The following is a 12,084-nucleotide window of genomic DNA, read 5'->3' on the forward strand; positions in this document are numbered from 1 at the left end:
GACGAGGACTTTAAAGAGATGGAAGAAGCATAATAGAATCCGCAAACTCAAGATCAACATTGCCGCAACCTCGTGACAGACGGAGTAAGTATGCTAAAAAAAACTGCAAAGCTTGCACTAGGCCGCGCAAAGCTCGAGACACAGCGAAGCTGGCCGATCGATTGCGTCATAACTTAAGAGATACCTGGCATAACCAAGCTCAACTCAGGCTTAGCCAACCTATCTGCTGCCAAGTTCAACCTAGATACAACCAGTTCAACCTCGACATAGCCAAGTTCAACCTAGCTGCTACCAGGAGACGCAATCGATCGGCCAGCTTCGTTGTGTCTCGAGCTTTGCGCGGCCAAGTGCAAGCTTTGCCTCCCCATTACGACGATGGAAGAGAAGTGAAATTGCACGCTGGAATGATCAGCGGCCACGCCGCCACCTGTGGAAGACGACGACGACGAACGCGGGAGCAGTGGCACCAACGCCTGCGGAGCACGAGTACGAACGCTAACCGAGGTGCGCCAACGAGCCAGCTGCGGAAGAAGATGAAGACGCTCGAGTCAGTCAGTGCTGATGAGGATAATTTCATGAAACGCGCACTTTTAACGGCTGGCTTAAACAGCTTCTCTGTTAAAACTCGGACGCCAGAACTGGAATCAAGTGTTCGATCAATTACAGGGTACCCTAGGCAACCGGAATACCTGGGCTATTCTAAAGACCCTCCTGGCCAAGACGGAATCAAAAACTGTCACCGCGCAACACATACAAAGACTTATACACAACTTCCAGGGCACCGAGGAAGAAGTGCTAGAAACCATCACCGGGAAATACCTCGGAGCGGAGCAACCACGGAAGACGCAGCCCATCTTCCAGTGCAAGGGGGAACCCAATTGGGATCTAGACCAACACTTCACCAAGTCGGAGATCGTGGCAGCCTTAAGAACTCCCACAAGAAACACGACGCCCGGGCGTGACAAAATTAACAATACCATCCGTAACCTGGACGACGGAGCAACGGAGAGCTTACTAAAGTATACCAATGAAAGCTGGGAGACCAGCAGTACACTGGCTTCCTGGAAGCACACAGACGTAACGATGATCCCCATACCCGGCAAGCCCATGAAGCTACAGAACCTGCGCCCGATTTCCCTCACGTCGTGCGCGGGGAAACTCTTCTAGCATATGGTCCACAATCGACTCTCCCCTAGCTGGAAGAAGGGGGGCAGCTGCCGAACACTATGTTCGGTTTCTGGCCTAACCTTTCCACCGAGGACATTCCACTTCAGCTAAAAAAGACGTCATCGACGGTCCTCAGCACGCGCCATGAGAGTGCCATCCTGGCACTCGACGTGAAGGGGGCATTCGACACCGTCTCCCACGAAGCAGATCTAAACAGCCTACAACACGCCAACTGCGGACGGCGGACGTACAACTACATCCGGGACTTTCTGACGGGTAGAATGGCGACCATAGGCCTGGGGAACCTCAGGACCGACAAGAACCAAATACCGCCGAAAGGAACCCCCCAGGGGTCGGTGATCTCCCCGTTGCTGTTCAATATAGCGACGAGGGATTGCCGAACCTCTTGGAGAACATCAGGGGTATCCGTCACGCAATGTACGCAGACGACCTGACCGTGTGGACGTGCACAGGATCGGTGGGCGAACAGCAAGACGCCCTGCAGGAAGCCATCGACAGAACCGAGCGTTATCTACAGCTTTAATCCTCAAAAAGAGGACGAGAGGATGGCCTCCCAAGGAGACACCGGACCCAACAGTGGCCCTGCACGGAGTCAAGATACTCAAGGTCGACGTACTCCGTATCCTATACCTCACTTTCCCGAAGGATGGTGCCGGTCTCGCTGCCGTTAAAAGGCTGCAAGCGACAGTTATCAAGTCGCGCACTTGGTGCGAAGAGCGACTAACAAAAAGCACAGGACACGATCAAATTAATACAAGCCCTGGTAATCAGCAGAGTTACTTACGGCACCCCGTACCTGAGTCTCAAGAACAGCGATAAAGACAAACTGAACACTCTAATAGGAAACACCTACGAGCTGGCACTGGGGCTTCTACCGACGACGTCGACGGAGAAGCTACTCAGCCTGGGTGTCCACAATACTTGGAAGGAACTAGCAGAGGCCCGCAAGACAAGCCAGATAGAGCGATTCAAGCTCACCAGCACGGGCAGGGACACACTGAAAAGACTGGGCTACCCAGTCGAATATAAATCCAGAAAAGAGCGGGTCTCTCTACCCGGAGGGAGCAGATCACGGTAGCCAGCATACCGAGAAAAATACACCCTGAATACAACAGAGAAAGAGGCAAGCGAGAGTACAAACTCTCTGTAAGGCCTACGAAGGACTAATAAAAGGAGAAGTCAGATACACATACGCAGCAAAGTAAAATAACAGAGCGGAACACGCTAATCAGCATGATCAACGGCCAAGGACAAGAGGTAGCAGCGGCCTCGGTAAACACTCCAGACATCGACTGCGCGGAAGAAACGGTGATAGCCCTGGCGCCCACTACGGGCAAACGATAGGAATATCACATCACACTCATCACGGACTCCCAAACAGCATGTAGAAATGATCAAAAGGGCCGCATTTTCGAACAAGCCCTGAGCATCCTCGAGAAACTAGACAGTTTTCAAGAATTATACGTTGTCTGGACCCCGGGACACGAGTTCCTGGCGGGTAATGTAGCGGCTCACTCCGCTGCCCGAGATCACATTCTCCAGGCTATCCCATCGGTTTCCCGGTCCTCGGTATACCAACATGATGGCATCCCGAAAAGGCACGCCGACATACTGAGCCACTACAGACGGGGTCGGAGGACCTACCCACCCCCGCATCCCAAGCTGAACGGAGAATAGGCGGTGATGTTCCGCAAACTACAGACCGGCACATTCCCGCACGGCACCCTGCTACACGCCATGTATCCTACAAGATATGCTTAAAAGCGCGCCTTCTGCTCTGCGCCCAATACCCTCTATCACATGGCATGGGAATGAGGGCAAAACCCATCGACACTACGCATCATCGGACTAACCGTCGAGCTGTTGGGAGGCCCAGCTGACAAGCCCGAGCCCTGAATACCAGCATCACCTGGTGACCAGGGCCGAGCTATCGGCTCAGGCCCAGTGACACCCTGGACTACGGACGCCGCCCCCCTCGGACGATTTCACCGTCTGCTCATTTCTGTAAATGAAGTTTATTCCTCCTCCTCCTGGGTTTCATTAGGCTTCATCTTAGTAAGCAGACGAGACTCCATTTCGCACCCGACCTCTGCAGCCAGGATTGAAGCCGCGAGCCCCAGCTTAGCAGCGCAATGCTATAGCTACTGGGCTACCATGGCGGGTTGATAGAAACTGCAAGACAAATGTTTTGTTTGAATTTTAAAAGGCAGCCGCAGCGCCTCTGTAGCTGCGTTTCATCCTCACGCTTCCTAATACGAGAAAAAATTACCTTTGTGACGCCCTGATTTGATTTGCTTGCATAAATACGGAGTGTAAACACATTTTTGGGCTAGTTGGTTCGTTGCAGTAATTGAGATCACAGTGCTGAATTGACAAGGACAAGAAAGACGACAGGACGATAGAAGGTTTACGCCATCCCAGTGGTTGAATATGGAAACTCGGAGTTAGCGGTTATAGGTAGAGGTAGAGGTAGAGCCTTGGAGTTACTGGCACATACCCCCTCTGGGGGATTGGCCAAGAACCGGGTAGATTGAAATAACAATCAGAAAGGAGATGTATAAAACAATACAAACATAAATGTGGGAATATATACGCAGTTATTATATATCCAATAAGAAGCCTTTTTGCATTTCTTCTTTTTTTTCTTTTCTCATTTTTGAAGTTGTTGTTGTTAAACTTCTCATATAACACTTATCGTCGTCGTTGTCGTAACCTACATCACAGAGAGAACGCGTGCCGAGGCTGAGGTACATATTATTCTATGGTCAAGTGAAATAATGAGATATGAAAATGCACGCAATAGAAATAAAAAAGTTCACAGTATATAATCAACCTGAAACAAAACGCTGCGAACAAGGACACTCGGGGAAGTTGACAATATAGCCACGAATTGCGAAAAAGAAGCTGGAATTTTATCCATCTCGCGACATACGCCAGCGACAACGAAGAACAGAGAGCGCGTGAATTTGCAGCGCGTTCGTTGGCTTTGGTTCGACGGGATACGCGACAGTTCTAAGGAGATCTAGCGCCACGTCAGCGTCTACCAAGCCCGCAAAGGAGTACAGCAGGGTGCAGCTACCGATTCCACCCCGCCAGCGTCTACCAGCACAACGGCTGATTACGGAGATCGAAGCCATGAAGCGGGAGCAGGGCGACATCGGAGAGCCCCTGAGTTCCAGTCCGAATTCTTCAGGTGATGCTCCAATCACCTCCCGAGCGCCAACCCCTACGTTGCCGCAAAAACGCCTCTCCTCGTCGTCTCCCAAGAAAGAGGACTTCGACCTTCGGCGTGCCATCGTAACCTGGTCCAGCAAACAGATCAACCGCGCACAGCCGTGGAAGCATTTCGCGGATGCCTCAAAATTTTTGATTCCGAGATCGGCCCAGGAGGTCGCCGACCGGATCCAATGGAACGTGGGCCGCTTCAGCAGCAACTACGGCGTTCTTTTCGTCGTCATCCTGGCGGGCTACGTCATGTCCAGCGTGGAACTCGTGCTGAGCGTCTTCGTGGTAGCTGCAGTGTGCGCCGCGCTCAAGCTGCATCAGGACGACGAGTCTACGGCCATGTGGGGCACAAGGCTGATGCTCAGCAAGAACCACAGGCTGGTCGCGGCCGCATTGGTGGCGTTGCCTCTTCTCCACGCCGCAGACATCTGGTCCGCTGTCCTGTGGTCTGTTGGTGCAATCCTGGCGATCGGCACTGCCCATGCCACTTCTGTATACAGGACTTGGCTCCCCAAACAAGTTCGCCAGAAAGCTGCCGGACACTCCCGAGGAAGGTGATATCTTGGGCCACCTTTGAGGGACGTTCCCGTCTTTTGAGTTCAAGTCGTTTTCTTTGTCACTCTTTTTTTTTTACCAGTGTGTCGAAGAGCTCTTTCTTTGATTAAAGGCACGAAGTGCTGCTAGAGAGGTGAATAGATTCAATATCTGTCCTCGAATATCTCTGCGGCGAGCACCGTATTCATTACGGTTTACGACTCGACTCTTCGAGGTAAAGCTTCACCAAAGCATTCAGAAGTGTCACTCAACACTGCCGAACACTGCTGCGGAACACCACTTGAGGGACTTTTCTGTATACGCCACATTTTGTTTTTCAATCTATCGACTTTGTTTATTGCGAGAAAGTGGGAAGTGAAATATGTTCAGAGGGCTGGAATAAAACGTTTGGCGGTTATGCCACCCATGCCTCCTGCCTTAACATGTAGCTCTCTAACCTGCGTGAGCATGAAGCAGCATGCAAACTTGCGTCGCATGGCTGCATTTTTAGCTGTTCACGTTACTACAGCTTGTTTTGAACAGTTAAGGCCGGACTTCGGCCAGAACTGTGGTGTATATACGGAACGCTTAACAAAACGCTATGCTACGAAGAAGTCGTGTTTCTTCGCAGCACGCGGCAGCTGCTTGTCGCGCTGAGAATTTTGAAGACTCAGATGAGAAGCGTTTCAATTTGTTAGTGTAGCGTTCATGTAGCTGAATTAAAAGCAGTGTAGGCGACCACCGCGCGGCGCAAATATCTTTCTTGTTTTTTTTTCATAATCTCTGCATAAAACTTAAATGTCTCAATGAGGAAGCACCAGTCATTTAAGTGTGGTGAGAAAATATTAGAGGGCATATCGGTGTCTATGTATTTTCGCAATTGGCCAAGAGGTCTAAGTCAAGTCACTCGCGATGAAACATTATCAATGGCAAAGAGCAGTCTCTCCAGACGGGTCATTAACGATTTATATTATCGCGAAGGGCCATCTTGCACATGTAAGACAGAGAGAGCCGTCGGGGGTGGCCTGCGAGAACGCACGGCGGCCGGTGACTGGCCTGCGCGCTGAAGTGTGGCGACGTCATGGCGAGCGGCGAGTAGGAGACGGACGCATGACGTAGCAGAAGGTGGAAGGTAATTCTAGGGAGAGACCACATGGAAAAGTTGAAAAACATATTACATTTTAGAGTCTTTAGCTCTCTCGCCGGCTTTCATGGTCGTTGTTTCGTGGTTAATTGGCGGTCGGACTTTCACCACTGATGCAAAAGTTCCGCGCTCTCGAGCAGCCGAGTTGCGGAGCGCGTTGTCAACGAACCCCAGTAGTAAATTTATGAAATAAAAAAACGTTCCATGTGAACGTAGTTTTTACAACCTCGTGAGTTATAGTATGGCATGGCATTGACTGGCATTGCATTGACTGACATTGACTTGCATTGACTGGCATCGCATGGCATTGACTGCGATAAAATACACATTTTGTTAAAATTTATTAAACACACAGGGCTATTCCGTAGGTTGTGAAGATAGGCAATGGATGACAATGCGAATGCAGAACGTCGATTCATTGAAGACATGCATGCGTAGCATCGTCTCGTGTACGAGAGTAGCTGGGCCGGCCGACTGCTGTCGCGCGGAATGTTTAGATGCTGTGGTGGAACGCTCAGAAAGAGTTGCCCTCCTCTTCTCTCACCGCCATCCTCCCCTGGGGCGGCTGCAGGAGAGGGATCCGGCATAGCTACAGATGCACTGGCCATCTGTTCGATTATTTACGGAATTATTCAACTAAGCAACAAACACTGTCGAAATACCCTCACTGCAACAAACGTGCAGGTACCTTCAAGCGCATCATTTCTTTCATGAGGCTAATAGCTTTGCTCTTCCGACGCGATGCCTCCCTGCTGTGTCGAATATAGTGGCATTTTCGACCATGTCGAATAGTGGCATTTTCGAAGTCTTTTGCTTTCCGAATCGTATGGCCGACGTCGCCTCGTGTGATGACTGTGGTATCGAGGAGACTCTTCAACACATCCTCTGTGACTGTCCTCGCTACAATTTACAGATGCGATCACTCGCAATCACGATAGCGCGCTTTGATAGAAGACCTTTAACAGATTAAATCCCTTTAGAGTGCCGCCATCCATCGCAGCAGAGCGCGACGAAGGCAGTGTTGCAGTTTTTAAGGACACCAGACGTGGACAAGCGGTTCTAGCTTGAACTGATGTTTATAGCGCTACAAGTGTAACTGTGCTTTCCAAACAGACAGACTGCGATTCAAGATAGCGCCCGCAGCTGAGAGCAAATTAACCTTCGTGCGGCCTCTCGCTTCAACGCCAACTAAGCGGCGAGAACACACCGCGCACGTAGCTATCAGAACGTGCCGCACTGTGTCTCCATCGCAGATCGCTTTCAAGATAGGGGGCCCGCGCGGCCGCGCCATACGCAGAAGCCGCCGCAGAACGGCTGGTCACGGTTGATAATGGTTCGACGCGGAATAATAGAGCGCTAAAGAGCGGTACCGACTTATAATCATCGGAACGTCATCAGCGCACGCGGCGCCGCCACCTGCAGTAGTTTACTTGCCTCATCAGTTCGCCTTGCGCCGCCGTCCGCATCAGTTCGTCTCGCCGCAACGCTGTCATTTATACTGGTCGGATTAAGTTTCGTAACATTCAGAATGTCACCGGGCTGCGTGGAGATGAGCAAACTCCCAGGAGAGTTTCTGCGTGAATTTTTCTTTCTTTTTGTCTCTGATGATAAGTGGTTCTTGAGGGAAAGGGAAAGGTTGGCGCTATCTTCTGCAGCCCTTGAGGGAGCACGGCTCAGCGCCAAAGCTCTACTTTCCTATCGCTTTACCTCGCCGTCCCCTCTCTCCCCAATGCAGGGTAGCAAACCCGAGCTTCGCCTATGGTTAACCTTCCTGCCTTTCCACTCTCTTCTGTCCCTCACTCTCTCTAAAAGCTTTTGACTATTTCGCTTACCTTGACAATCATCGTCGTCGATACCTTCTGCACATTCATTTATGCGATAGCAGTGTATATATATATACCGCGTGTTCCAAATTCAGCTTAGGTCATCTTTAAAAATTGCCTGTGGCAGGTGGCATAATTGTTATCGTTGAGCTGGGTTGATCGAACAGGCGGACATTAGCAGCACACGAAATCGAAACACATACTCAACTAATTAACAAAAATTTACTAAGTAACTTCCTAGTTAATTACTTTACGACACGTATTGCCATTTAGGAATTATGTCCGGTAAGTTGGCAAGACGCATCCACTTGAAATGAATTTCCGGCGAGATGAACTGATGTGGCAAGGCGAACTGATGAGGCAAGTAAACTACTGCAGGGGGCGGCGCCACGTGCGCTGATGACGTTCCGATGATTATAAGTCGGTATCGCTCTTTCACAAAGTGTGGGACGAAATACATTGGCGTTCCAGTTACTTTGTGCTTCAATGTAATTAAACAGCATTTTGGTAAAAATTTGTCGCAGTTTCACCTGAAAGGCGAAGCATCAATTGCGATAGCAAATTTGTAGAGAGCTATACGGAGTAAATGATATTAGCTTTATCAGCTGTATAAAATTGGACATGCAGCAGCACCGGCAACACGCAGAACTGTTGTCGACGCCGTCGGCGTTTTGCCCGCGTTCGCTCAAAATGCGTGCGGCGTTGGTGACTGTTTCCGGAGCCTCTGATATAAATAGGCACTTGGTGCCGCAGCTAAACGTCGCCTCCCTTCCCTCCCCCTCCCGTCCCCTCCCCCACGGACTCTCGCGCGTCGGAAGAAGGCGCGTTTGCTCTACATTACAGTGTACTAGAAGATTCTAGTACACTGTACTCTACATATATGATGATTGTAAAGGAGGAAAGATTAACCAATTAACCACGAAACAACGACCACGAAAGCCGGCGAGAGAGCCAAAGATAGCTATTCGCTCTAAAATGTAATATGTTTTTCAACTTGTCTATGTGGCCTCGCCCTAGAATTACCTTCCACCTTCTTCTACGCCATGTGTCCGTCTCCTACTCGCCGCTCGCCATGACGTCGCCACACTTCAGCGCGCAGGCCAGTCACCGGCCGCCCGTTCTCGCAGGCTACCACCGACGACTCTGTCTTTCATGTGCAAGATGCCCCTTCGCCATAAGATAAATCGTCAATGACACACCTGGAGAGACTGCTCTTTGCCGTTGATAATGTTTCATCGCGAGTGACTTGACTTAGACCTCTTGGACAATTGCTAAAGTACATAGACACCGAGATGCCCTCTAATATTTTCTCACCACACTTAAATGACTGGTTAAAATTAATTAAATTATGGCGTTTTACGTGCCAAAACCACGATCTGATTATGAGGCACGCCGTAGTGGGGGACTCCGGAAATTTGGACCACCTGGGGTTCTGTAACGTGCACCTAAATCTAACTACACGGGTGTTTTCGCATTTCGCCCACATCGAAATGCGGCCGCCGCGGCCGGGATTCTATCCCGCGACCTCGAGCTCAGCAGCCCAAACCTAAATGACTGGCGCTTCCTCATTGAGACATTTACGTTTTACGCAAACAGAGATTATGAAAGAAAAAGTTGCAGTGGCTTAGCTCGGCTATGCCAGGATATACGTAGCGTTAGCAAAGGTTCAGCTGATTATTCTTAGCTTTCCTGGTTGTCTAGGTTGTCAAGGATTAGCTTGATTGCCATGCTTACTGCTGCTCCAATGACACACACGCGGTATACGTATTATGTGGCACATGTATATAGCCTTCTTCTGTTCATTCCTCCGACGCTCAACCGCTAATTGCCAGGCAACTACTTCGGGATCCGATGAGTCAAGCTTCTCCGTTCTTCTGCGCTGTTGAGCAGCATTTGCGCTCTCCTTCTCCATGGCTATACCACACTGGCAAACGCCAGTCAGAAGCGCAGCGGCTCCAGCGCAGTGTCAGACGGTGACTGCACAGCGAGCGCGCGCCGGCGCCAGTGCGTCTACCACGGCTACGACGTCACTCCTCTGGAATGCGCAGACCGCCGGCGGCGGAGTGCGCGAGAGGTGCCGGCTCCGGAGGCTCCGGTGCGCAAGCCGTGTGACATCACTGATCTTTGCGCATGCGCAGCACGGCTCTTGATGTGCCGCGCGAAACGGGCTTGGCTAGGCCAGTGTAGCTAACGCTACAAAAACAAGAAAGATATTTGCGCCGCGCGGTGAACGCCTACACTGGTTTAAATTCAGCTACATGAACGCTACACTAACAAATTCAAACGCTTCTCACATGAGTCTTCAAAATTCTGAGCGCGACAAGCAGCTGCCGCGTGCTGCGAAGAAACACGACTTCTTCGTAGCATAGCGTTTTGTGAAGCGTTCCGTATATACACCACAGTTCTGGCCGAAGTCCGGCCTTAACTGTTCAAAACAAGCTGTAGTAATGTAAACAGCTAAAAATGCAGCCAGGCGACACAAGTTTGCATGCTGCTACATGCTCATGCACGTTAGAGAGCTACATGTTAAGGCAGGGGGTATGGGTGGCATAACGCCAAACGTTTTATTCCAGCCCTGTGAACTTATTTTACTTCCCACTTTCTCAAATAAACAAAGTCGACAGACTGAAAAACAGTAATGGCGTACACAGAAAACTCCCCCAAGTGGTGTTCCGCAGCAGTGTTCAGCAGTGTTCGGTGACACTTCCGAATGCTTTGGTGAAGCTTTACCTCGCAGAGACGAGTCGTAGACCGTAATGAATACGGTGCTCGTCGCAGAGATATTCGAGGACAGGTATTGAAACTATTCACCTCTCTGGCAGCACTTCGTGCCTTTAATCAAAGAAAGAGCTCTTCGAAACACTGGTAAAAAAAAAGAGTGACAAAGAAAACGACTTGAACTCAAAAGACGGGAACGTCCCTCAAAGGTGGCCCAAGATATCACCTTCCTCGGGAGTGTCCGGCAGCTTTCTGGCGAACTTGTTTGGGGAGGCAAGTCCTGCATACAGAGTGGCATGGACAGCGCCGATCGCCAGGATTGCACCAACAGACCACAGGACAGCGGACCAGATGTCTGCGGCGTGGAGAAGAGGCAACGCCACCAATGCGGCCGCGACCAGCCTGTGGTTCTTGCTGAGCATCAGCCTCGTGCCCCACAAGGCCGCAGACTCGTCGTCCTGATGCAGCTTGAACGCGGCGCACACTGCAGCCACAGCCACGACGCTCACCACGAGTTCCACGCTGGACATGACGTAGCCCGCCAGGATGACGACGAAAAGAACGCCGTAGTTGCTGCTGAAGCGGCCCACGTTCCATTGGATCCGGTCGGCGACCTCCTGGGCCGATCTCGGAATGGAAAATTTCGCGGCATCCGCGAAATGCTTCCACGGCTGTGCGCGGTTGATCTGTTTGCTGGACCAGGTCACGATGGCACGTCGAAGGTCGAAGGCCTCTTTCTTGGGAGACGATGAGGAGAGGCGTTTTTGCGGCAACGTAGGGGTTGGCGCTCGGGAAGTGATTGGAGCATCACCTGAAGAATTCGGACTGGAACTCAGGGGCTCTCCGATGTCGCCCTGCTGCCGCTTCATGGCTTCGAGCTCCGTAATTAGCCGCTGTGCTGGCAGACGGTGGTGGCGTGGAATCGGTAGCTGTACCCTGCTGTACTCCTTTGTGGGCTTGGTAGACGCTGACGTGGCGCTAGATATCCTTAGGACTGTCGCGTATCCCGTCAAACCAAAGCCAACGAACGCGCTGCAAATTCACGCGCTCTCTGTTCTTCGTTGTCGCCGGCGTATGTCGCGAGGTGGATAAAATGCCAGCTTCTTTTCCGCAAGTCGTGGCTATATTGTCATATTCCCCGAGTGTCCTTGTTCGCAGCGTTTTGTTTCAGGTTGATTATATACTGTGAACTTTTTTATTTGTATTGCGTGCATTTCTATATCTCATTACTTCACTTGACCAGGGAATAATATGTACCTCATCCTCGGCACGCGTTCTCTCTGTGATGTAGGTTACGACAACGACGAAGATAAGTGTTATATGAGAACTTTAATAACAACTACTTCAAAAATGAGAAAAGAAAAAAAAGAAGAAATGCAAAAAGGCTTATTATTACATATATAATAACCGCTATCTCCGAGTTTTCATATTCAACCGCTGGGGTGGCGTAAC

General features: G+C 50.6%; 2 protein-coding genes across 2 annotated transcripts; one reads left to right on the plus strand and one right to left on the minus strand.

Annotated features, from left to right (window-relative positions):
- The first annotated feature begins 4,323 nt into the window (after window positions 1–4,323).
- On the plus strand, window positions 4,324–4,971 carry LOC119440674 (uncharacterized). The gene has a single exon (XM_037705564.1). It carries the CDS (start codon window positions 4,324–4,326, stop codon window positions 4,969–4,971), a length of 648 nt encoding a protein of 215 aa, XP_037561492.1.
- Window positions 4,972–10,835: 5,864 nt separating this feature from the next.
- Window positions 10,836–11,501, minus strand: LOC119440675 (prenylated Rab acceptor protein 1). Its single transcript, XM_037705565.1, has one exon. The coding sequence runs from the start codon at window positions 11,499–11,501 to the stop codon at window positions 10,836–10,838; it is 666 nt and encodes a 221-aa protein (XP_037561493.1).
- Between the last annotated feature and the right edge of the window lie 583 nt (window positions 11,502–12,084).

Source organism: Dermacentor silvarum, chromosome 2 (assembly GCF_013339745.2).
Source record: "Dermacentor silvarum isolate Dsil-2018 chromosome 2, BIME_Dsil_1.4, whole genome shotgun sequence".
NCBI classification, from domain to species: Eukaryota; Metazoa; Arthropoda; class Arachnida; order Ixodida; family Ixodidae; genus Dermacentor; species Dermacentor silvarum.

Coding starts and splice junctions, on each gene's coding strand:
- LOC119440674 (XM_037705564.1), top strand. CDS start 4,324: ATGAAGCGGGAGCAGGGCGACATCGGAGAGCCCCTGAGTTCCAGTCCG.
- LOC119440675 (XM_037705565.1), bottom strand. CDS start 11,501: ATGAAGCGGCAGCAGGGCGACATCGGAGAGCCCCTGAGTTCCAGTCCG.